At 37.8% G+C, this 22,585-nt stretch overlaps 1 protein-coding gene across 7 annotated transcripts in view; it reads left to right on the top strand.

The window, feature by feature from the left end:
- The window catches only part of atp8a1 (ATPase phospholipid transporting 8A1), a 154,176-nt gene that overhangs the window by 127,758 nt on the left and 3,833 nt on the right, over positions 1-22,585 (top strand). For all 7 annotated transcript variants that reach the window (XM_048176437.1, XM_048176433.1, XM_048176432.1 and 4 more), the window contains 8 exons: positions 67-189; positions 6,569-6,647; positions 8,962-9,023; positions 9,356-9,412; positions 10,331-10,438; positions 20,446-20,534; positions 20,843-20,935; positions 21,212-21,303. In XM_048176437.1, the coding sequence (XP_048032394.1) occupies positions 67-189; positions 6,569-6,647; positions 8,962-9,023; positions 9,356-9,412; positions 10,331-10,438; positions 20,446-20,534; positions 20,843-20,935; positions 21,212-21,303 (703 nt within the window). The remainder of the gene's footprint in view (positions 1-66; positions 190-6,568; positions 6,648-8,961; positions 9,024-9,355; positions 9,413-10,330; positions 10,439-20,445; positions 20,535-20,842; positions 20,936-21,211; positions 21,304-22,585) is intronic.

Raw genomic sequence — 22,585 nt, forward strand, 5'->3', positions numbered from 1 at the left:
GGACCTCATTGTATTACTTTTAGAATCTTGACTTAAATTTTCTGTGATTTATTGTGTATTTATTAGATCTTCACGGCTTTGCCGCCTCTGACTCTGGGCATCTTCGAGCGCTCCTGCAGGAAAGAGAACATGCTCAAATACCCTGAACTCTACAAAACCTCCCAGAACGCAATGGGCTTCAACACCAAGGTAAATACACTCAAGCGAAAAGCATGCCATATAAATCTAAGTTTAGCTGAATCTCTCAGTGTTTGTGCTGAGGTGAATAGTGCATTGATTGGGGAATGATATAAATACTAGATACACATATTTATAATTCTAATGTATTAAAGATTCTTAAAACGTAAAGCATGAGGTATATAAATCTCTTGTAAATGAAGTGATTTGGTGAATTTCCATTGATGATGATGATGATGATGATGATGATCCTGTAGAGAAGTCACGCTGTGTACACTTTGTTAACCTGTGTTTGGTGAACAGTTTGGCACCCAGGCTAAAAACCCCACTGAATAAACAGATCCTGTTACAACTCTCCACACCATTAAAAAAAAAAGCAGGTCAACAGCAGGACCTTGTTGGTTTATCCGTCCATTAAACTCTCCCTCTCTGTCAGACTTTCTGCTTATCTAAGATGTCTTTGAGTGTTCATCTCCCTTTTTAGATGGCTATAAACTCTTTCAAGCCTCGAATTACGGAACCACCTTGTACGAATGTGAAGCAAGCTTTACAGTATCTAACATGTTTTCATATGAAGACACTAGGAGTGTACTGGTACATGTATTCGTCTCGAACGTCACGGTTCAGTGTTTACAGTCAGACGATGAATACAGTCAGCCGGAGGTGATCCACACTCCAATATTCAATATCCAATTTCGATTCATTTTTTTGACGCACTCCACAAGCTTAACGGAAAGGAAACCGGGACGGCAAAAAGTGGAATCCTGTTTGTTTTCTTTATTTCACTGCAAAAAATGCTGTTCTTACTTAGAATTTTTGTCTTGTTTTTAGTCAAAATATCTTAAAGTTCTTAAATCAAGAAGCATTTTCTTGACAAGTACAAATTATTTTCTTGTTTTCAGGAAAAAATAAATCAAAATTAAAGGTCCCGTTTTTTGTGGTTTTTTGAAGCTTTGATTGTGTTTATAGTGTGCAATATAACATGTGTTCATGTTTCGCGTGTAAAAAAACACAGTATTTTTCACATAATTTACTTATCTGTATACCGCTGTTTCCACTGTCATAAAAACGGGCTGATGACTTCCTTGTTCTATGAATTCCCTCCTTCAGAAATACATAACGAGTTCTGATTGTGCCAGCGGTTCCTGTGTTGTGATTCGACAGCAGCTTAGCGAACCTTGGCCAGAAAGGTCACGCCTCTTACCATAACGTGGAGATGCATGCGCTCAGTGTTATTGTAAACATGTCTTTAATTTTACCCTATCAATTTGAGCCGGAATCAGACCCGGTGATTGGACTGCGGGATGAAAATAACAGCGTTTCGACGACATGGAGACAAACACACTCTACAAACGCAACTCTTGTGTATTCCTGTGGGCGGAGGTTAGTCAAAAAACTGTTTTAGTGACGTCATTAAAGAAGGAAGTAGAGGGATGTAGTCCAAACTGGCCGTTCGATGTAGGCGACTTCTGTTAAATAAAATATCTCGCTTGGCATTGAACTTTGAGCTTTAAAATTTTACAGATTTTATTTATACTCTAACAACAACATTACACACTAACTAAAGTTTGAAACATGGGATCACGAAGAACGGGACCTTTAAGCACGTTTTTCCTTAAAACAAGCAAAATAATCTGCCAATGGGGTAAGCAAAATAATCTTAGTCCAAACTGAAAACAAGATTATATAGTTTATTCTTGGTTTGAAATAAGATTATTTTGCTTACCCCATTGGAAGATTATTTTGCTTGTTTTAAGGAAAAACTTACTTAATTTTGACTTATTTTACCTGAAAACAAGAAAATAATTTTTACTTGTCAAGAAAATGCTTCTTGATTTAAGAACTTTAAGATATTTTGACTAGAAACAAGACAAAAACTCTAAGTAAGAACAGCATTTTTTGCAGTGTTTTACAAAACCACAATGTAGTATTTATTTATTTCGAATGATGTCTTGCTCTTATCTGTATGACCATAAGTGACTGAATATTTTAAGTTGTTTCCACTTTTATAATGAGACAAAATCATTTGGCATTGTGCCAATTTGTCGTGGAAGTCTCACTACCGCAATCCAGTGATGAAAGTGAAATATGCATGTCCTGGAAATGGGAACTTCAGGTGCCGCATCACTTCAAATGTACCGAACTCGTATCGAACCGTGACCCTAAAACGGAGGTACGTACAGAACCTTGACTTCTGTGTACTGTTACACCCCTACAAGACACTCCTAATTTAGTCTTTCAAAATTGTGTAATCTGTAAAGCATTATTTAAATGTTTGTTCATGTTATTAATGAAAGTTATAATCAAGTCTTTCTTAAACTTAAAGACATTCACCCAGTTTAGATGTTATGATATTAGATGTGTCCTAGTAAAATTATAAAATCCTTCAACATTCTTCCTCGCTTTCAGATGCCTATGTCTATAGAGGACAAGTATATTTCCATCCTCTCTAGGTGTCTGTGACTGCTGGCTTTGCGTCTCTCTGTGTTAATAAAGCTGTCTGGTCTCCAGCCCCAGCGTGTCTGCGCTGGTGTCAAGTCACAGCCCTGCTCTACAGGCGTGGAGACCCATTTACCTCCACACTGACACGGATTACACACAACACAACCCCTGGGGTCAGGAGAGAGAGAGAGAGAGAGAGAGAGGGAGAGACAGATTTACTGGCCATTTGTAACACAAGCACCATAATTCTTACTTTAATTGTTCAATGGGAAAAAAAACCTTAATGTGAAAGACTATAATATACAATAAAAGTAATCCTGGAAATAGAGAAATAAAGTAGAATCATCAATAACAGAACAGGATCTGTGTGGAAAAAAGTGAATTGTATATATTATATAATTGGATATATCATAATAGACTTCTTTGTTATTTTCTCTGTAATGGAATAATGAGAACCAAGGGATGTGCCTGGAAAAAAGAAGCAACGACAGAGAATAGCGTTGTGGAATATCGTTGCCTGATTTGTGAACCTAAGCTTCTTTTCAATGTTTTTTTTTTTTTTTTTTTTTTTTTTTTTATGAATCTGAACAGATTCACACAATTTTTTATTTACAAACCAGAATGAAATAGTCTGACATGTAAGTTAATTTTAGTGCTGTTTAATGTTAATGAAAATTGTTGGTTGCTAGGGCATTGCTGTATGGTAACTAAGATGTTTTATGTGTTTTCTAGCACATTACTATTTGGTTTCTATGATGTTCTGTATGGTTGCTTGGTTGTTGTTTACTTGTATATATCATACTAGACTACATTCTGTTATTTTCTCTATAATGGAATAGATGGGAACAAGTGATTTTCTTGGAAAAAAAAGAGAGAGTTGGTAGATAATTATGGGATCATCTGTGTAATAATGATTTTTGATTTGTGAACCAATTATTGTTTTTTTTTTAGTCAGATTTTTAATTAATTGTTTGAACCGGTTCACAAAACCACTAAAAATATTTGTGTACAAATCCTATTTCAGAGTTGTAAATAACTTTTTATTATTTAATGGAAATGAAAATCATATATATATATATATATATATATATATATATATATATATATATATATATATATATATATATATATATATATATATATATATATATATATATATATATATATATAGAGCAACAACATGGCCTGTAGAAGCAGAAAGTGAAACTGTTTGGGGAGGAACAAAGGGTGTGAAATATTTGGGTCTTTACCCACAGTGTCCCTTTTCACTTGTAATTACTAAAGTCTCCCTAATAACACCAAAGCCCCTCGTAGACCCCAGGATGGCTGTTATTGCACTCACTGCATTCTCCATCCCTACCTCCTCCTGCCTCTTTCTCTCTTTGATTCGGGCCCCGTCTGGCTTTATTTGTAACCCAACATAGTTGGAGAAGGCTTATTAGGGCTTCTGGCAATAGCTGGCGCAAAATAGTTTATCCTTTCATGCTAGTTTAAGCAATTAAGCTGTCACACAGAACGCAGCGCTTTGCTTCAAGCAAGACTGAGACAGCCAGTCGCACCTACATTCTTAGCAACCTGCTTAGAAACGGAGGAGTTTGGGGCCTCTCTGTGACAAATGTATATGAACATTTATTGATTTCATTAGCATTCATTGCAGGACTGTGTGTGTAAAGTGCTGGGCGAGGGAGAAAACGGGTTGTTCCACACGGTACTTGGGTCATGTTTTGTTTTGGATGGTTGCCTGGGCATTACAATGTGGTTGCTAAGGTGTGCTTAGTGTTTTTTTTTTTTTTTTTTTTTTTTTTAGCACGATGTGGTTGCTAGATGTTCTGGATGGTTGCTAGGTCAAAAGAACCCACCCCTTATATCTGATCCTCAAGTCCCTCTTTCAGTGTAAAGGTGCGGTCACATTTACTGTTATTCTGCAAATTTTTGCAGGCAAAATCCAGACATTTCAATAGGATTTTGTGTGTGTGTGTGTGTGTGTGTGTGCGCGCATTGATGTTTTATTGCCTACTATGTGAAAATCTCATGTCCAGTCACTGGATTAATGTTTGTATAGTTCAGGAGAGGTGATGCAAATGTATGGATTTGAACAAACCCCAAAAATTAAGTATGACCTTGGCAAACACCACTAATTCCAAAGAATAGGAGGGGTGTGCCACAGTGCCCTTCTGTGGTGGGTTTTGTGTGTAGGATGAGCCGACTGTCTCAGAGCCATAGCCCTGAGCTTTGTTTTGCTTTGCCGATAGCAGAGGTGAGAGGGTCAGGGCATGGAGGCCAAGAGGTCGTACGGGGCCTCTGTGAAACAACACAGAACAAGACAATCTCAGGGTATTCCTATTTTTTCCTCACTCTCACCCTTTTCTCTCATTTCATCCCATCCCCCTCGAGATTTCATGGCCGCCACACTGTTGGGTTTGGAAAAACTTGTGACAGTGGCGTTTGCTCAAAGAAACTGAATGTGTTAACATACAGATTTTGAAATTCAGGATCAGAGCTGCTCTTTTCTGATAGGCTTAGGGTTACCAACACATAGTGACAAGACTGGAGTAATGACTGCTTTGCCATTACAGGAATTATTTTAAATTGTAAAATTACACAATATTACTGCTTTTGATCAAATAAACGCAGGCTTAGTAAGCATAAAGGCAGAAACACACCAAGCCGATGCCGACGAACTATTGGTGATGAAAACAGACTGCGGGGTTGGCTCACGTCGGCAGCGTCTGTGTCCAAAGTTGCCCTGACACACCAAACCGACGCTTGACAGCCGACGGCCAAGTAGTACGTCCGTTCTGCGCCTGCGCAAGATGAAATGCCTTTCTGTACCAGCAGGTGGCAGTTGCTGAACAGCCAATCCGAATTAATGGCCGACGAGCTTCGACGCCGATTCAACATGTCGAATCGGCCGTTACAAAGCCGACAAAGACCAACTTCAGCCGATGGTGCGGAACACACTGAGAAAACAACGGCCGACCGTCGGCTTGGTTTGTTCCTGCCTTATGAGATTTACAAATCCCAAACTTTTGAATGGAAGTGTGTGTGATATTCGATATGTTTTAGTGGCATGTAAATGTTCCCTTTTTTTTTTTTTTTTTTTTTTTAATTCATTTTAAAATTAAATTGACCTTCTAAAACCATTGACTGTAACAAATATTATGCTGTTTTACTTAAATATGGTAATAATCTTTTATGTCTCCGGGCAGTGAACAGACTCAGACTTTGCAGAGGTGAAAAGAGCAACACTGGGGGGGAAAAAACAGGGTTTGGAAACTAGACCTGTGACGAGCCTGATTTCATTTCACGGCTGTTTCATGCTACATCGCCCATTAGTGTTTTGATTGGCCACGTCTGTGCATAATGTAAATTCAAAACAAGGCGGTTTTGGAGGAGGATATTTGTTTAAATGGCACATCCAAAGTCCACACGCCCATGTATACAGACGTGGACACTCAAAGACTTCATGTCGTACCTGAGTAAGCGATAGTTTTTCCATGCTTCTAAATAACCATGCACTGTAGCGACAGACTCATACATCTTAATTTCTTAAACTTGTCTGTGTTTGTACTAAAAGTATCCATGAAGGATTTAGGGTTTTTTCGTAACTCACAAAGGAACGATTGGGGGAAATTCGATGAGGCAACTAACTGCAGGGAAAAAGAAGGGATGGCGGAAAAACACCCCTTACTGACATCTCTCATATAGTTGGCATGCCTTCCTCTCCCTCTTTCTTGCTCTCTCCTCACTCACAGGATATACAAAGTGTCTGTCAGCGGGGTGGCCATTGAGCAGGGAGGCCTGACAAACCTTCCACTTAGCCTAGCGCTGAGAGCGCACAAAGGCCTGGGGTCAGGGGTCACTGGCAGGGTTAGGGTGGCCATCATCTTTCTCATGCCTCTCTACCCTCTCTCTTTTTTCCCTCCTCCCCTCCTCCACTCTGCTGCAGGTCTTCTGGGCCCATTGTCTGAACGGCCTGTTTCACTCAGTCATCCTCTTCTGGTTCCCCCTCAAGGCCTTCCAGCATGGTAAGCATACACACACGCTCTCTCACACTACTTTTAGTTTTGTTTTTTGAGGTCAGTGGGTGTCATAGTGAAAGACTCACGCTTCAGCTTAATTACTTCTCCTTGGCCACCATGAATATCTCAAAATCATTCGCTCCTATACACACACTCTTCCTCCATATCCACATACTCATTTAAAGCAGTAGTTCATGCAAAATTGAACGTTCTGTCATAATTTACTTATGTCGTTCCTATTCTGTCTCACGTTCTTCAGTAAAACTCAAAAGCAGAAGTTTTGAAAAATATTCTGATTACTTTTTTAATATACTGTAATGAAAATGAATGAGGGCTGGGGCTGTTACGCTTCAAAAAAAGGATGTGTGTTACACTTGAGAACTAGATCAGTCCGGTTTGTGAACAAATCATTCAGATTCACAGGTTTTGTGATTAATTTAAAGATTCAACTCAACTGAATGACTCACAAATCACTATTTATCTCATGAAAGTGCAATGAGAATGCAATTTTTAGTCAATAACTTAAATTTTGGTCTTTTCCTCATCCAAATCTATCAAATGGTTTCAAAGATTTGGGTTGTGGCTCGCAAGTCAAATGGACCACATATATGGTGCTTATTTTGACATTTCAAAGCTTGACACTAAAAAATGACAGTTTTCTTTCTTGGGTAAATTTTTTGGTATAATTTAATAAATTGCTCCATGTCTTCGTAAGTGTAAGCATGTATAAATGAGTGTGTCAAGTATGTGAACCAATTGTGTGTGTGTGTCAGCACAAATATCTGGCTGACTGCAGGACCACACAGTCAGAATCAGACCTGCTCTTTAAACAAAGCACTGGAGACTCTCTCTGACTGACAGATTGTCAGCACCACACACGCACATACCTTCCTGATCCACATGTGGTGTCCGTTGTGTTTCGCTGTGCCAGAGTCCGGATGGTTTTGGATCGTCCGCTCTCAATTACAATCAAAGAATGACTAATACTCCTGCAATAAACCACACTGGCATGTGTGCACTTTTGTTTATAGGTTTCCCAGATTTTAAGCAACCTTTACTATATAATCTGAGATGTTTGCTGAAGCAGTTAGCGCAAGTCAATATCTATCATCCTTAAAACTCTAGAAAACCAAGCTTGTCTCTACGGTCAATTAATCCTCTCGAAAAGCTCTGTATATGGCTGTCATCAGCTCCTTTTACACCCTCCATTACCTTTTATTTACATGACCATTGGAGCACAGGTGTGTCATGTGAGAAGAATGAGTTCATTACAAGCTTGTTGGTATAGATTAAACTGGCATAAAAGTTTTTTTGGCCTTTTTACACTTTGAGAATGGGGAGGAAGCGGTGGCAATGAGAAATATTTACGTGAATTCAAATTCAAATGTCATAACCCACATGAGCACCACAGCTCCAGTAGGCCATGGATCTGTCCTTAAATGGGCATAAAAGTGTCATCATGAAAAAAAGAAAAAAACTTTTTTGTATTTAACTTCTATTCTACCAAAGACCATAGATATAGAAAGATGAGAAAAATGGGAAACTGCATTGCGCAAAATGGCGGAATATGTCCCGCCTTCTAAGTAAAAGAGCCAATCACTGATTGAGTCACTGCAGCTGCCGTTAGAAGCTCCGGTTCCCATAGAAACCTGACACTCGCGCTTAGGACTGCACATTCGCATTGGCTCATCTAGCCTGAAAAATAAGCTTTTTTTAATGCTATTTGAGCATAAGAAACAACATTTATTGGACAGTTCATATCAGATTTTGTTGCTGATTTGAAATATGTCATTTAATTGTGAAATCGCCATTTCAGGATTCCCCCATTCAAATAGATAGGAGGCGTTGCAAATTTGGCCGCAGAGTGAACAGACTTTCCTTGAAAGGGACTTTGATTCTACCCATATTAAAGGGTAGAATCATTCATATTAAATTCATTCATATTAAAGACTGATCTTAAACACGCCATCAACAGCATCAAAATAAAATCATGACTGCAGATGATTTAAAAACAGAAATGTTAAAAATCCTGTGCATGTATACAGTATTAAATGTGTATTAACCGTTTAAATTGTAAATTTTGCAGTGATATGGCATTTCTAGATATTCATCACCTGCATAGATCCTTTGTGTGGTTTCTTTTTATGTAAACTGTATTTTTCTGGTATTCTTGCCTTTAAACGCGTGCATTAGAGCCCACTTGAGCTCAACATCTAAATGGAGTATTATCTAGCACCGTCCCACTGACCTGTGTATGTACGTATGCGTGTTAGCATGTGATCCTTCACTCTAAAAGCTTTCTTGTTGATTCTCCTCATAGATACTGTCTTTGGAAACGGAAAGACACCAGACTATCTCCTCTTAGGCAACATGGTTTATACAGTAAGTGCATTTGGGCCCTCAGATCCTAACAAAGCGCTTCTGTGTCCTGCCCGTCGCCTGACACTTTGTCCCGGTTGTCCTGCTGTGAAATGTTCCTTCTGTGCTGAGTCTGGCTGCACTTAGGATTTTCACTCCCTTTTTTGCCAACTTCTTATGCACTGAAATGAAAATGAAGCTGATCTGCTTTCTATTTCAAACTCCACTTCAAACAGAAACTGTTTGGAAGTTCCTGTCAGCCGACTGTCTCTCATTAGGTCTTTGGTCTTTATAATCTAATCCGTTAATGTGTATGTGCAAACTCCGATAAGAACCTGTCTCTCTCTCTCTTACAGTTTGTTGTGATCACGGTGTGTCTGAAGGCTGGGCTGGAGACGTCGTCCTGGACTATGGTGAGCATTTGGATGACTCTTTCCATCCCTCTCTCTCTTCTCTGTCCTATTTCACTGTGTCCTCCCATTTCCTTTCACTTCATTGTCCCTCTATCAGTAGAAACACGCTCCTCCACCCCTTCTCACTCCTCTCACTCACCCTTTTCTTCTGCCGCTGATGTCATGGAAAAGTTCAGAGAATTCAAAGATGATGTCATGGTTGCATCGCTAATCAAATATGCATTTATTCAGATATGCAATTATAGTGCAGTGCTGAAATTATATTGCTGTTATATATTGTATTACTGTTATTACAGTGCTTGCAATGCAAAACTCAGCATTTAAAATATAATCAATATCGTTGATGTCATAATATAGTATTTGCATGCTGAATTTTTTCATGCATCTTTTTAACCACTTAAGTAGACATACAGATATATACATACTACTGTGTGAAATGTAAAGTAGTGTATTTATATGTTTATATACTTCTGTACATACTTATCCCACAATATAATCTGACCACATGCATGTAAAAATGTGCACAGTTCAGATGGGAAAAGGTCTTTTTCATTGCACTGTATTTTGCAAGTGTAATTTTCACAAAATCACATGATGTTTGTGTGGTTTTGGAACATTCACATGTGGTTCCAATGTTTCACATGTGCAAATTTCAAGCCTCAAATGCTTGATGATCATGTGATTAAACAAAAACACATGGGTGTAACATGCTTCCATATGTGCACACATGTGATTTAACATGTGTTCATGTAAAATTCATGCGTGTTAAGGGTTGTTGTTATGCAAGTTACTCATCTAAAATTATAATGCATCACTCAGATGAGGTTTTGTGCTGTTTGAGTGTGAGGCTGCCATTATCAGCAGAATGAAGTCTCTTCTCAACTCACTGTGTTTTCTCTAATCTTTTCTGGTTTATAGTTCAGTCACATTGCCATCTGGGGCAGCATTGGATTGTGGATAGTCTTCTTTGGCATCTATTCCTCTCTGTGGCCTCTGATTCCTCTTGCCCCGGATATGTCAGGAGAGGTAAGACCGTACAAGCAGGAACAACAGCTAAATTATTTGTTACAGTTAGTTTTTGTAATTGTTGTTGATGACATGCAGCGGCATATACAATATACAATATAATATGAAGTGTTTATTCCCTGAAACAATACACAAGAGAGATCTGGCACATGTCAGCAAGGGAGACAAAGAAACTTGCTAAAAAATGACAGACAATGAATAACAAAACTTTAAAAAGTGTGTTGAGGTGTGTTGAAATGTACATTTCAAATGTTTTTATTTGTGACAAACATAAAACTGGAGGTTAAAGTTTGTGACCAAACTGTCATGTTGGTTTGAAATGCCTGAACCTCGAGCTGGGACTTGAACTCAAATCGCCTGCAAGCACAGCTGCGGCATATGTAGCACTGCCCACAAGGCTATGGTCTTTTCTCTTTTATTCTCCCATGCAAAGCCTAAATCATGTAGACTATTAGAATACGTTTGCACACCCATGCAAATGTGTAGCCTGTATAATTCACATTTTTATAGTTTTATTTTATTAAAAGGAGAAAAGAACATGGCCTAATACATATTAAGATTTTTTATTTTTTTTTTTAAATAGGGGTAGTACTGCATTATAAAGCGCAGAAAAGTAAACACATTTTTGACATTTACTGTTCTCTTTAAATTCATTTTAAACCGCAAATGCTTATTTGGTATTTGATATTTGGTGATATGAATGTGATTTTTAAAAACCTTATTGATTTAGTATTTTATTTATTTTTTGTAATCTCTACATGGCGCGGTTGACTGCTACTCACGAAAACGAGCTGTGTTACGTCCACGTCCTCAATATAGTGAAAATCTATGGTTATAGCACCACTTAGCAGTCAAGAGAAGAAATGCATTTCCCGCGAAACCACGGTGGTACCTGCAGCGGGGAAAAAAATGCATTCTGGTTGAGTACCATCTGTGTATATATAATACTGCGAGTTTAGAAACAGACACACATTTTAACATTTATCTTGGTAATCTTAAATCTAACAAATAAATTTATATTGGTGACTTGTATTGCTTTTAAGTATTATATTTAATTATATTAAATAATATAGTTGTTTATTTATAAACAACTTTTTTTTTCTTTGCCTTTTCTCTTTTTTATGTATTTTTATTGTCGTTGTCCCCCATTCCTCTCTTTTTTTTTTTTTTTTTTTTTTTTAAGCAATTTTGTCCTTAAAATATAGCTAAGCTAAAAAAAAACACACACAGCCCATCCTCACCCCTGGGGCTCTTGGATGTGTCAGGTGATATAAAACACACACAGACCACCCTCTCTCTGGCCTGGGGCTCTACACTATCTGTGCCATAATCTGAGCATTAAGAGATTGTGTGTGTTCATTAGGGTGAGCAGGGGGCTGGAAACTCTACACCTTCGTAAGGCCTCGGGGCACCACAGGTCTCGGCTCTTTTCTCACCTCATAATCTCCTAATGGGGCCTAATAGGCCCTATTTGTGTCACCTGTGAGGAAGAACAGTTTGAAAACATCTGCATCTGTTTGTGTGAGAAAAGAGCGGAGAAATCCTGGAATCCAGACAGAACACTTGTGTGTTTATAGTATTTTTGTAAGCTTTTCCTTTATTATTGCTATTTTGTTATTTATTTATATACCATCTGGACATCAATATGAGAGCGCTCTGTTCGTACACATTGTTGCTGTTGTCTAAATGCTCTCAAAAGCATCTGAGGTTTTTATCCTAGCATCTGGCATTGTGAAACAGTAGCCTCTTCCTCTCACGTGTGTTCTGCACACCCGTCTTGAATGGCCAGTCAAGTGGGCTCTTTTATCAGCTCTTTCCCTCTACATGTAGGGTAGCAGAGTAGATCAGACCCCAGAGGCTCAGGGTAACTCAATGCCGAGGGGAACCATAGCAACTGCACTACATCAGAGCACGGGGGACACCTGAGAGAGGGTGCACCTGAACACACCTGAACTCTGGGCCACCTCACAGCCATCTCTGACTGCTGCCACAGCTACCTGAAGAGCTGAAGAGAAAGGCTAAGAAAGGGAAAAATGAATCTGACGTGAGACAGACATGCCACACTGTTAAGCCTATATAGTTTATAGTTTAAAATGTCACACTTACAGTATGCATCATTATTTGGACATGTACCAAGGTATTGTTTTAAAGTGCCTTGGAATACCATAAAAATACTATAGTATATGAATCAAGTAATATGGTACTGTTCAAAAATTTGGGGTCAGTAGGATTTTTTTTATAAAAGATGTTTCTTATGCTCACCAAGGCTGCATTTATTTGATCAAAAATACAGTAATATTGTGAAAATATTTTTATAATTTAAAAATAAATGTTTTCTATTTCCATTATAATATGCTGATTTGGTGCTTAAGAAACATTTTGTATTATTATCAGTGTTGAAAATACTTATGCTGCTTGATATTTTTGTGGAAACTGCAATACTTTTTTTCAGGATTCTTTGATGAATAAAAAGTTCAAATTATTTGAAACTTTTTTTTATAATGTTATAAATGTCTCTCGTCCTGGCATCCTTGCTGAATTAATGTATTAATTATTTTTTTTTAAATAAATCTTACTGGCCTCAAACTTTTACCAGTACTATTTTTGTACCATTGTAGCTTTTTTTTTTTTTTTTTTTTTTTTAGAATAGGAAACTGACTTGATTGGGACAGTTAAGTGTAGAAATTTATTTGAATTTGGCTCACTGTAACCCTGAATAAGTTGGCAAAACTCAAACAATTTGAGGCAATCATTTGCCTCCGTTTTTACGTTAAGAAATTCAGCGTTTAAGTAAGCAGAACTAGCAGATTTTTACTTTTACTCATACGTTTTAATTGTTCTTAACTTGAAATGTTTGAGTATACTAATTCATACATTTAACTTAAAATTATCATGTAACCTCAATGTAAACATTTTTATTAGTGTAAACGTAGCTAGCTACAACAAGCTAATTCAGAAAATGCTAACTTGCTAATTTGCTAACATGTTAACAATGACTTGGTATAGCACTTGCTGAATGAGTACAGCAATATAAAGCATTTAACATACTTGCTCTCAAACCAAGCTGCATGCACCACTTGTCACCATGATGGTAACTCACCAAAAACCCACATTAACAGAGACTCTTCTAAATTAGCATAACAAAACATTAATGACTACAAAATCTCCCACTTAACATTAATCTTGCACACACAAAAATATTATATAACACTTAATTTTAACATTTGCTCTCCCTTTCGAGTGCCTTGGCCAAAGCATGCTGGGAAATAAAAATCCCAGTTAAAATTAAGTTCATCTAAATTAAAAGAAATAAGTTAATAAAACTCAAAACAATGAAACAGCTCAGTTTACTTAAAATATATCAGTTATGTGAACTTGGAAAAAAAAGTAATTGCTAAATGTTCATAAAAGTTAATTTGACTGAACTAATTTGTTTAATTTAAGTTTGTCCTACTCAGACCAATTAATTATTTTGGTGTTAATGTGCACAGTGCTGGCTAAAACTGTAAATCATTTTTAAATGTAGTTATTTTTAGTAAAATTGTACCACCAAATGCTTTGGAGTACTGAGAAAAGTTAAGCATCTCTCAGACAAAATGTGCAAACACTGTACCTTTAGGGGAACAACAGCTTGCTACTTTGGCAGTGCCCTTAAAATTACATCTTTGTACCTTTTTAACACCTAAAAAGTTCATAGCAGTACCTTAAGGTAGGTATTTGTTTTTTGTTGTTGTTTTTTTTTGCACCATTCATGACATCATTGGCAGAATCTCATGTGTGGGCCGCACTCTGTAGTGATTTACATAAGGTTAGCATTGACTAGTTTATTTTACTCGGTTTACTCAAAGCCAGTTGCTGTACATTAAATAATGAATGTTAACAATACTTTTGATCTAGTACTCTGCCGCAGTAGTTAAGACAGTCTTATCACACCATGTCCCACTCAAGTCAACTTAAGATTCTGTGTTCAACATCAAGAGCCTGCCGATTACCCAATTATCACCTCATCTGCCATTACAAAGCTTTCCTTATTTCGCACACCTGTTTAAAACACACGTTCAGCCAGTCATGTCATGAATGCACCTCTGAACAGATGCGCATCACATCCTGCGTCCAAAGGCATGTAGGATTTAGATAGCACTCTAAAGAAAGTCACAGCAGATAAAACAAGCCTACAGTGATGCATAAAAGATCTTTAGATGACAGAGACGTGATGTAACGGTTAGATGTAGCTGCATTGAAGGTGTTCTGTGGCGCATTCCTCTTCATTCTTCCATTGAATGCAGCAGACAGGTCTGTTTTATTCAAGTGCACCTGGTATCTGTGTGAGACAGGCCATTCATCTTGTTCCACTCTCTTTGATGTACGAGATTTCACCTTTAGAGCCTCACTCTCTCTATCAGCAGATAAACCTACTGCTGCTCTTGTTACACTGCTTACTGGAAACTGTGTATGTGTGTGTGAGTCGATCTGCTCTATTTCAGATGTTTTTTTAAACAGAACTTGTCAGGAAATTCATATCTCACATCTTAATCAAATATTTTAGTTCATTATATTTAGCAGGGCCCAAAAACTACTGTTCATTTACACACTTTTTTATGTATTTTTTAAATATAATTCTTTTTATTGTAAATGTAGCCCTAATTTAAATACTTTTTCATTACAAAATGATATTATATTATTTTATAGAATTTCAGAATGTCTTTTTTGTTTCGTCTGTTGCTTTAATAACAGTGGCACTCAAGATGCATGTACTCCACATGTTTGTGTAAAACTTGATCATTTTTCCAGCATGATTTCAGATTATCCAAATAGCATGGATTATGGAAGTAAGAATATCTGACTGTTCAAAGGAGTTCACATGATCAATGCTTATTTGATTAGAGACCTAGAAATAGTATCTGAATTTCTTATCCTTTTATGTCATAAATTGTTTTTACATTTTTCAGAGTCCTAAATGTTTGATTTCAGGTTTATATTAGATTTTGAATTTCCCAGATTTCTGGAGCCCATTGTATAAAGTATGTGTGGGATGTTTCCTTTTGAGAGTTTTTCTATTTGTGTCATTTAGAGTAATAAAGGTAATTGTCTTATCAATGTTGGAGATTTGACTCTTAACTCCAGAAATCAGTAAGACCTGAACAACATATGGTCTTCACGACATAAGCAATGAAAATGAAGGTTGGATTGTTTTAAAGTAATGTATACCGTGTGTGTGTGTGTGTGTGTGTGTGTGTGTGTGTGTGTGTGTGTGTGTGTGTGTGTGTGTGTGTGTGTGTGTGTGTGTGTTGTCCTATTAAACATTATGGGAACCAAAATTCCCAACAAAGAATACCAGTAGTTTTTGACTTTGTGGGGACTTTTGTTTTTTGGTCCCCATGAGGAAAACCTCTGAGCACATGCCAATGTTCGTTTATTTGAGTTCTTAGCATTTTCAGTTCATTTTTTCCTAAATTTCTCTATTCCCTGATATTAGGGTGTTTTTTCCATACTGGACTCTCAAAGACCTTGTGAATACTTCCATTCCTTATGCTTTGAGATGACAGCATCCAAGAATTGATGTATTTGCAGGCCCTATTGGAATTAGATGTCTCTTTCTTGCTTTTCTTCTCCCTCTTTTTCTCCCTTTCAAATACAACAAACATTTAGATGGAAATCCAGCCATGTATTTCACCATCTGGTCCATTGGGACTTTGAATATCTTTTGCTCTACACATTCAAAACCACAAACTGACTAGAGGAACATTGATAGAACATTTGCTATTCGGCTGTTTATATACACAAGTTGACATTAGACATTTGAATGACTGACTTGGCTTATATTAAAAGCATTTTTGAACTAATTGCAAGTGGAATATTTAGTTTTTGGGAGAAAAGGCAAAAACATTCTGTATTCTTCTTGCACATGACTTTGTGTGTGTGAATGTGGATAAAGTTGGCTTGGCTCGGGCGTTAGTATTTAGTCCCTAAAGCCAAAGGGCCAGGCTGAGGGTGAATGACCATGTCTGAATTGTTCTCATCTCATATTTACCATCACAATGGGCGGTATTAACATTCTTGGGCCAACATTATCACTGGCAGGCATGAGCAGCCAAACTCTGCTGTTTCACAGCACCACTGATTAGTGCACCCAGGCATAGTTAATCCATCCTGTCAATCACCAGAGGAAGTCACCACGTGGGACTGAATGATAAACACTTAGGCTCAGTTTGCCTGTTTTTAGTGCTAATAGAATCTGTCGACGTTTGCTTTTAGGTTTTGAAAGACATGATTTAAGCTTTTAAATGGTCCGTTAGTGTGTACTTCTGACAGAGCAATTGATTACAGTTTTTGCTTGAAAGTTTGTGTACAACTGCAGTTATAGTGTGTGCTTATAGTGAGTTTGTTCTTATCTGATTTCCATTTAGCATCAGCTTTTGTCCAAGTTGCATTTACAGTATGGCCAAATCCAACAGGGTAACATGATCATCTAACTCCATTCAGTGGTAACTTTGTAGGCTGTAGTCAAAACCCTTCAAATGGTGCGAACGCATTCAGTACTTTGATTGCTTATGGCAAATGATGGGAGCATGTGGAATAAACTGCTTAAGCTGTTAACTATGTTTTGAAGCATTGGTGTAGTTGCTGGTCCTGGATGGTCTACCAGCTTGGACCAGCTAATTTAAGCTGCTGCTGTTGTTGTTGTTTTACATGGTTGCTTGCTAATGGCCAGATATAAACTAGATACAGTTACCAGCTTAAATTGGGTTTTTCCAACAGGACAGTTGCATGATGTGTGCATGTTTGTTTGAGAATGTGTCCGGCAGACACAGAGGGAGTCAATGTCCTGTCAAAATAGTCGATGTGGACACCCTTGACTGCCAGCCGAGACAAGGCCACGATGGTTTATTATTCTGCCCTAAAAATACACCCACGGCCTACACACTCCCAAAAGCCAGCTGGATTTATTGTATTTGTTCCAGAATTATCTAAAGAAAGGATGTTGAAAAAACATACTGCATGAAAATGTTTCAGAAAGTTCACTTTATCATTTTAAATTGTACAGTTTGTAGTATAGTGATTCCATTTTTTGATTTTCAAGAGTATTTAAAACACACAACTTAACAGGAAAACATTAATTGAGTTTGACATCATGCTTATGTAGTTATTGACTCCAATTTAACATTCCCACTGTTGGTTTTGTTCGTACTTAATTAGGGCTGGGCGATATATCGCATGCGATTGTCACACGCATTTCATCAGTAAAGCCGGTTCCCTGATTACGGCTAAATCGCCATCACCTTCTTTCAAATGGAGCGGCATTTAATAGACAGAACCGTAGATCACTGACAAGCTACGCAATATCACGTTCATATCGCAGATGAATGGCCTTCGATAATGAACGCGATATTGCGTAGCTTGTCAGTGAACTACGGCTCTGTCTATTAAATGCCGCTCCATTTGAAAGAAGGTGATGGCGATTTAGCCGTAATCAGGGAACCGGCTTTACTGATGAAATGCGCGTGACAATCGCATGCGATATATCGCCCAGCCCTATACTTAATGTCTTTGAGCCCCTCTGGTTTTGCCTGATTGTAAGATGCATTGGCTTCCATTGAAAATGATTAAACTGCTACATTACATGTTACCGCAAGGACTGTCGGATTTCAGCACAACATGAATATCTTTTCACCCGTGCACATTTTTCTGTAATTCCTCTTGGCAACACAGAACACTTGTTTCATTCAGGGTCAAAGATGACATTAGTAGGGTGGAGGAAGCCATTTTGATTTCCAATCATTTGGGATTTCCTGCCTCCCTGATGTTTTGTTAGACATCAAAGTCTATTTTCCTGTAATGGTGAATAGATTAGCTAATTTGGGAACACCTGAAACCTTTGGTAGATTGCTGTAGGCAGGTGTGCCTCTCGGCTTTGTGCTGGGGCCTTTACTGGTTTAGATTACAGGAAGATGATTTGTCTTGGAGCGCCGAGTTTAGACAAGTGGCGCAAGCATGTGTGTTGAATAGCATTGCAAGGGGGTGGATCGGTGCTCTTTGACATTTAATGACAGGTATTTTCAACACAGCTGGGCCAAAGCAAACAGGATAAGCACATACGACTGCATCTCACACCCCACTAGCCTATGCCAGAATGTCCCTGTCTTGTGAATCAGACCCTTTGGAACCACAGAGAGCCCTTTCTTTTACTCATTCTCCCTCTTCTTTTATCTTTCTGTCTCTCTCCAATTTCTTGCTCCCTCTCTGGCTTTCACACTTTTCAGTTTGAATGTGTCTGTTATGATTAAGGTGTTTTACAGTGAAAAGACACACTCTTCTCAAACTGTTACAATTATCAGAGAGATTGATGTCTTTGATTGATGACCTTAATATCATTACCTCACTGATTGTTTCAGTATCACCCAGTCCAAGACCAATGAATCTCTTCGCTGCTTGTTTGTTTAATTCATGGGTATATTTTGGCAGATGGGTGTTCTGATACTGTTCTTGCTTTGGCTCTTGTTAAGGGAGCATTTGTTTTGGTTGTGGAAATTTTTGAGATAACGAGTTTATTCTGTTCCAATTTGGAATTTTCAGGAAATTTATCCTGCTCCAACTATCAACTAATGAAGACTTATGTGTCTGAGTTTTGCACTTAGTACCATGCAGTGCTTTCTAAGAATTATGATGGTAACATCCGGTTATCTTGACTGTGGTAACAGATTGTGCTGTTTATGCATACCTGAGTTCATTCATTTTTAAAATATGACACAAATAATGGCTTTGATATCTTTCTTTCTTTCTTTTCTAACTCCTTAACCTCAGCCCAGGTTAAAATAGTTTTGCAGAAACATTAGGCACTTTAAACTATTTGTGTTGGTATCTAAGCAGTGATTTCAGTGGTTAGTATTGCTTTAGAGTTTTTACTTTCATATGCATTTCATATTGTTGCACACACAAAGGAGGAAATGAAATGTCATTTTTCCCCCCTTTAGACTAGTGCTTAATTATATTTAGGATATAGGAGCTTTCTTTCAAAATTAAGCTAATAGCAGACACATATATATGAATGAAATTATGTAAATATGCTTTGAAAAGTGTTTTTTTTTGTTTGTTTGTTTGTTTGTTTTTTTTCAGAATTCTATGAACAGCATTTATTTGAAATTGAAATCTTTTGTAACATTATAAATGGCTTTACTTTAACTTTTGATCAATTTAATGAGTTCTTCCTGAATAAAAGTATTAATTTCTTAAAAGAAAAAAAAATCATACTGACCCCAAACTTTTGGTAGTGTGCAGTGTTGCCAAGTCCACGGTTTTCCTGCGGAATTGGGATACATTTACACTGGTGCCACGGGTTGTCATGTCCCTGGGTTGAAGCAAACCCAAATAACATGATATTTAGCACCTGGAATGCAGATTTTACCCCTCAGAACTTTTTTTTTTTTACCTGGGGACCCTCCCTGAAATGCAATTGGGCTAGTTTTGAGTAGCTATTGGGCGGGATTGGTTGTGAAAACCTGGCAACCCTGGTAGTGTGTGTTATATCAGTTTACGTTGACATGCAAAAAAAAGTTTCTGTCAGTCACGGACAGCTGTGTATTATGAACCCTTTTTAAAAATATGGTGACATTGTACTCCACCGCCTCCCATGTATCATATGAAGCAGAGGCATTCCGACAGGTCAGGTCATCATTTGGGAGCAGGGTTTTAGAATGGTGATCTGGGTAGTACCATTAGCAGTCAACACTTGAGATCAGTACTCTAGCTGACTGCCTCTGTCATCTGCCTCCCATTCCTTCTTTCTTTCTGTCTGGCTTCTCATCTGTCACACACACTTTTGAAGTGTACCAGGATGAGTTCACATTCCAACACCCCTTAGCTAGATTACATCTAATAAGTTTTGGACAGATTGGTGGTTGAAAGTTCTTTGTATTTCTGATGTTGTGAGAGTCCAGTTAAATGGTTTTGTTAAGTATAGATATCATCACAGATTCTCATTGGTGCTCTTTCTTGTGTGTGTTTTCCAGGCGGACATGATGTTCAGTTCAGGAGTGTTCTGGATGGGCCTGATCTTTATTCCCATCACCTCACTGGTGTTTGATGTGGCCTACAAAGTGTGAGTTGAGTTTCTTCAGTACCAGCCATGCGACCCTTAACTTGTCTTCCTGTGTGTCATCAGAGGTTGTAAATTAAGCCCAACATTTTTGTCATGTATAAAATATTAAAAGCATTGATTGATAATTCAGAATGCTTACTATTCATACTTTGTATCAAATGGCACATACCTTAGCTCATACTGCTAAACATTATTACAAAATGCTTACTATCATTTTAATGGATAAAAATGGATAAAAAAATAGGATAATTTACGTTTTTGATTTTTCTTTCTCACAGTTTTGACTTTTTGTGTTGATCTTTCCTCAGTATGAAAAGGTTGTGCTTTAAGACCCTGGTTGATGAGGTGCAGGAGTTGGAGGCGCTGTCCAAAGATCCAGGAGCTGTTGTGCATGGGAAGAGGTGAGAGCCATTCCTTGTGAATTCATAATAAAACAGAACAAGCAAAAACAGCGGATCAGCAGGGATCACCTCCAAGTGTAAACGATCCTTCTGGCTGCTCTCCCGGCTCCGGTCTCATTCCGTCTCCTCAACCTCTCACTGGAGACACATCTGTCCAGCAGGAAGTTTGTCTTTAATTCGATCGCTCTTCTGTGGGAAGAGAAAAGACACTCCCGTTATGCACAATAATGATGTCTGTGTCTCAGTGCTGTTTTTTCTTTGTGTCTTTCCCTGTAGTTTGACCGAGAGAGCCCAGCTCCTAAAGAACGTCTTTAAGAAGAGCACCGTCAGTCTGTACCGGTCCGACTCCATGCAGCAGAATCTACTCCGTACGTCAGCGACACTCATGTGCTCTGCCACCCACAGGCACACGGACACAGACACACCAACATGTTCTCCACAACGCAGATATCACAGACAGGCTCACGCAGAATCACTGATGCACACACACCCCACCATTCCCATCTGCAGCATCAAAATGCAGGTTCACTCTCACACGCAAGGGCTTATGGACGTGCAACTGCAGACACTTACTGAAGTACAAACCTGAACCAAAGCCCCTGAAAATTAGGTGAGGATGGTTGTCCTTGACAGCTGCAGATAGTAACTAATGTAGCCATAATATCACTCGAAAGAAACAGCTGCATTAACATCGCTGGAGTTAGACAGTGAGCTGGCACCAGTCGTAGGGTTCTTCCTCAGGCAGCTGTTTTTGGGCACAGGAACTCAAATCTCATGCATTTATCAGTTCATAACATTGGCTTCCGTATCAAATCTGGAGAATTTTGCTGAGGATATTGCAGTCCAAAATTGACTTTGATTATTAAAGCTGATTCATGAGGTCATATGTGTACGGTCACACAGTCCGCACATACACACACCGTCTTATCACATGACTAACATTTTCTCCCTGGATATGCTGTTATACTACAAGTTATACTACATGTGCTTCATTTCAGTGGTTTTCAACTGGTAAGCTGCAGGTCTGTTCTGATGGTCTCACAAACAGTGCTGGAGGCAAATACTAAAATGCAGCTAGATAGGATAGAAAAATAAGGCTTTAAAATATATAAATATATTTATAATACTTAAATTTTTTTTAAATACATTTTTTAAATGTAATTATTATAGAAATTATTTAATTATATATTATATATATAATTTTTATTCATTTATTAGATTTATTACATTGATTTTTTTTTTAAATAAATACTTTATTATTTATCTTAAATATTTGATTTTTTTTAACATTATTTTTGTTTACTTTTGTGTATCAAACAGTTCTTACTATAAGCTGTGGATGATGTCCAAAGTAAAATCTGGCTCTTGAAGCATAACCAGTTGAGAACCATTGCCTTTTCATTTCTTTATAGTTTTACATTCATATTTCTTTTCTGTTTGTTGCCTCTCTTTATTTGCTCTATTTTTTTGTGTTTGCTTTTAGGTGAGGATGGGGGACGTTCAGTGATAGTCTGATGTTATATGCATTTTTCCCTTAGCTCATACCGCTAAACATTATTACAGTTGCCTTACAAAAACAATACATATTAACGCCATAATTAAACCTGCATTGTCCATTACGTCCTTCCCATTCCCCACCTGTGCATGTGC

Source organism: Megalobrama amblycephala, linkage group LG23 (genome assembly GCF_018812025.1).
Source record: "Megalobrama amblycephala isolate DHTTF-2021 linkage group LG23, ASM1881202v1, whole genome shotgun sequence".
NCBI classification, from domain to species: Eukaryota; Metazoa; Chordata; class Actinopteri; order Cypriniformes; family Xenocyprididae; genus Megalobrama; species Megalobrama amblycephala.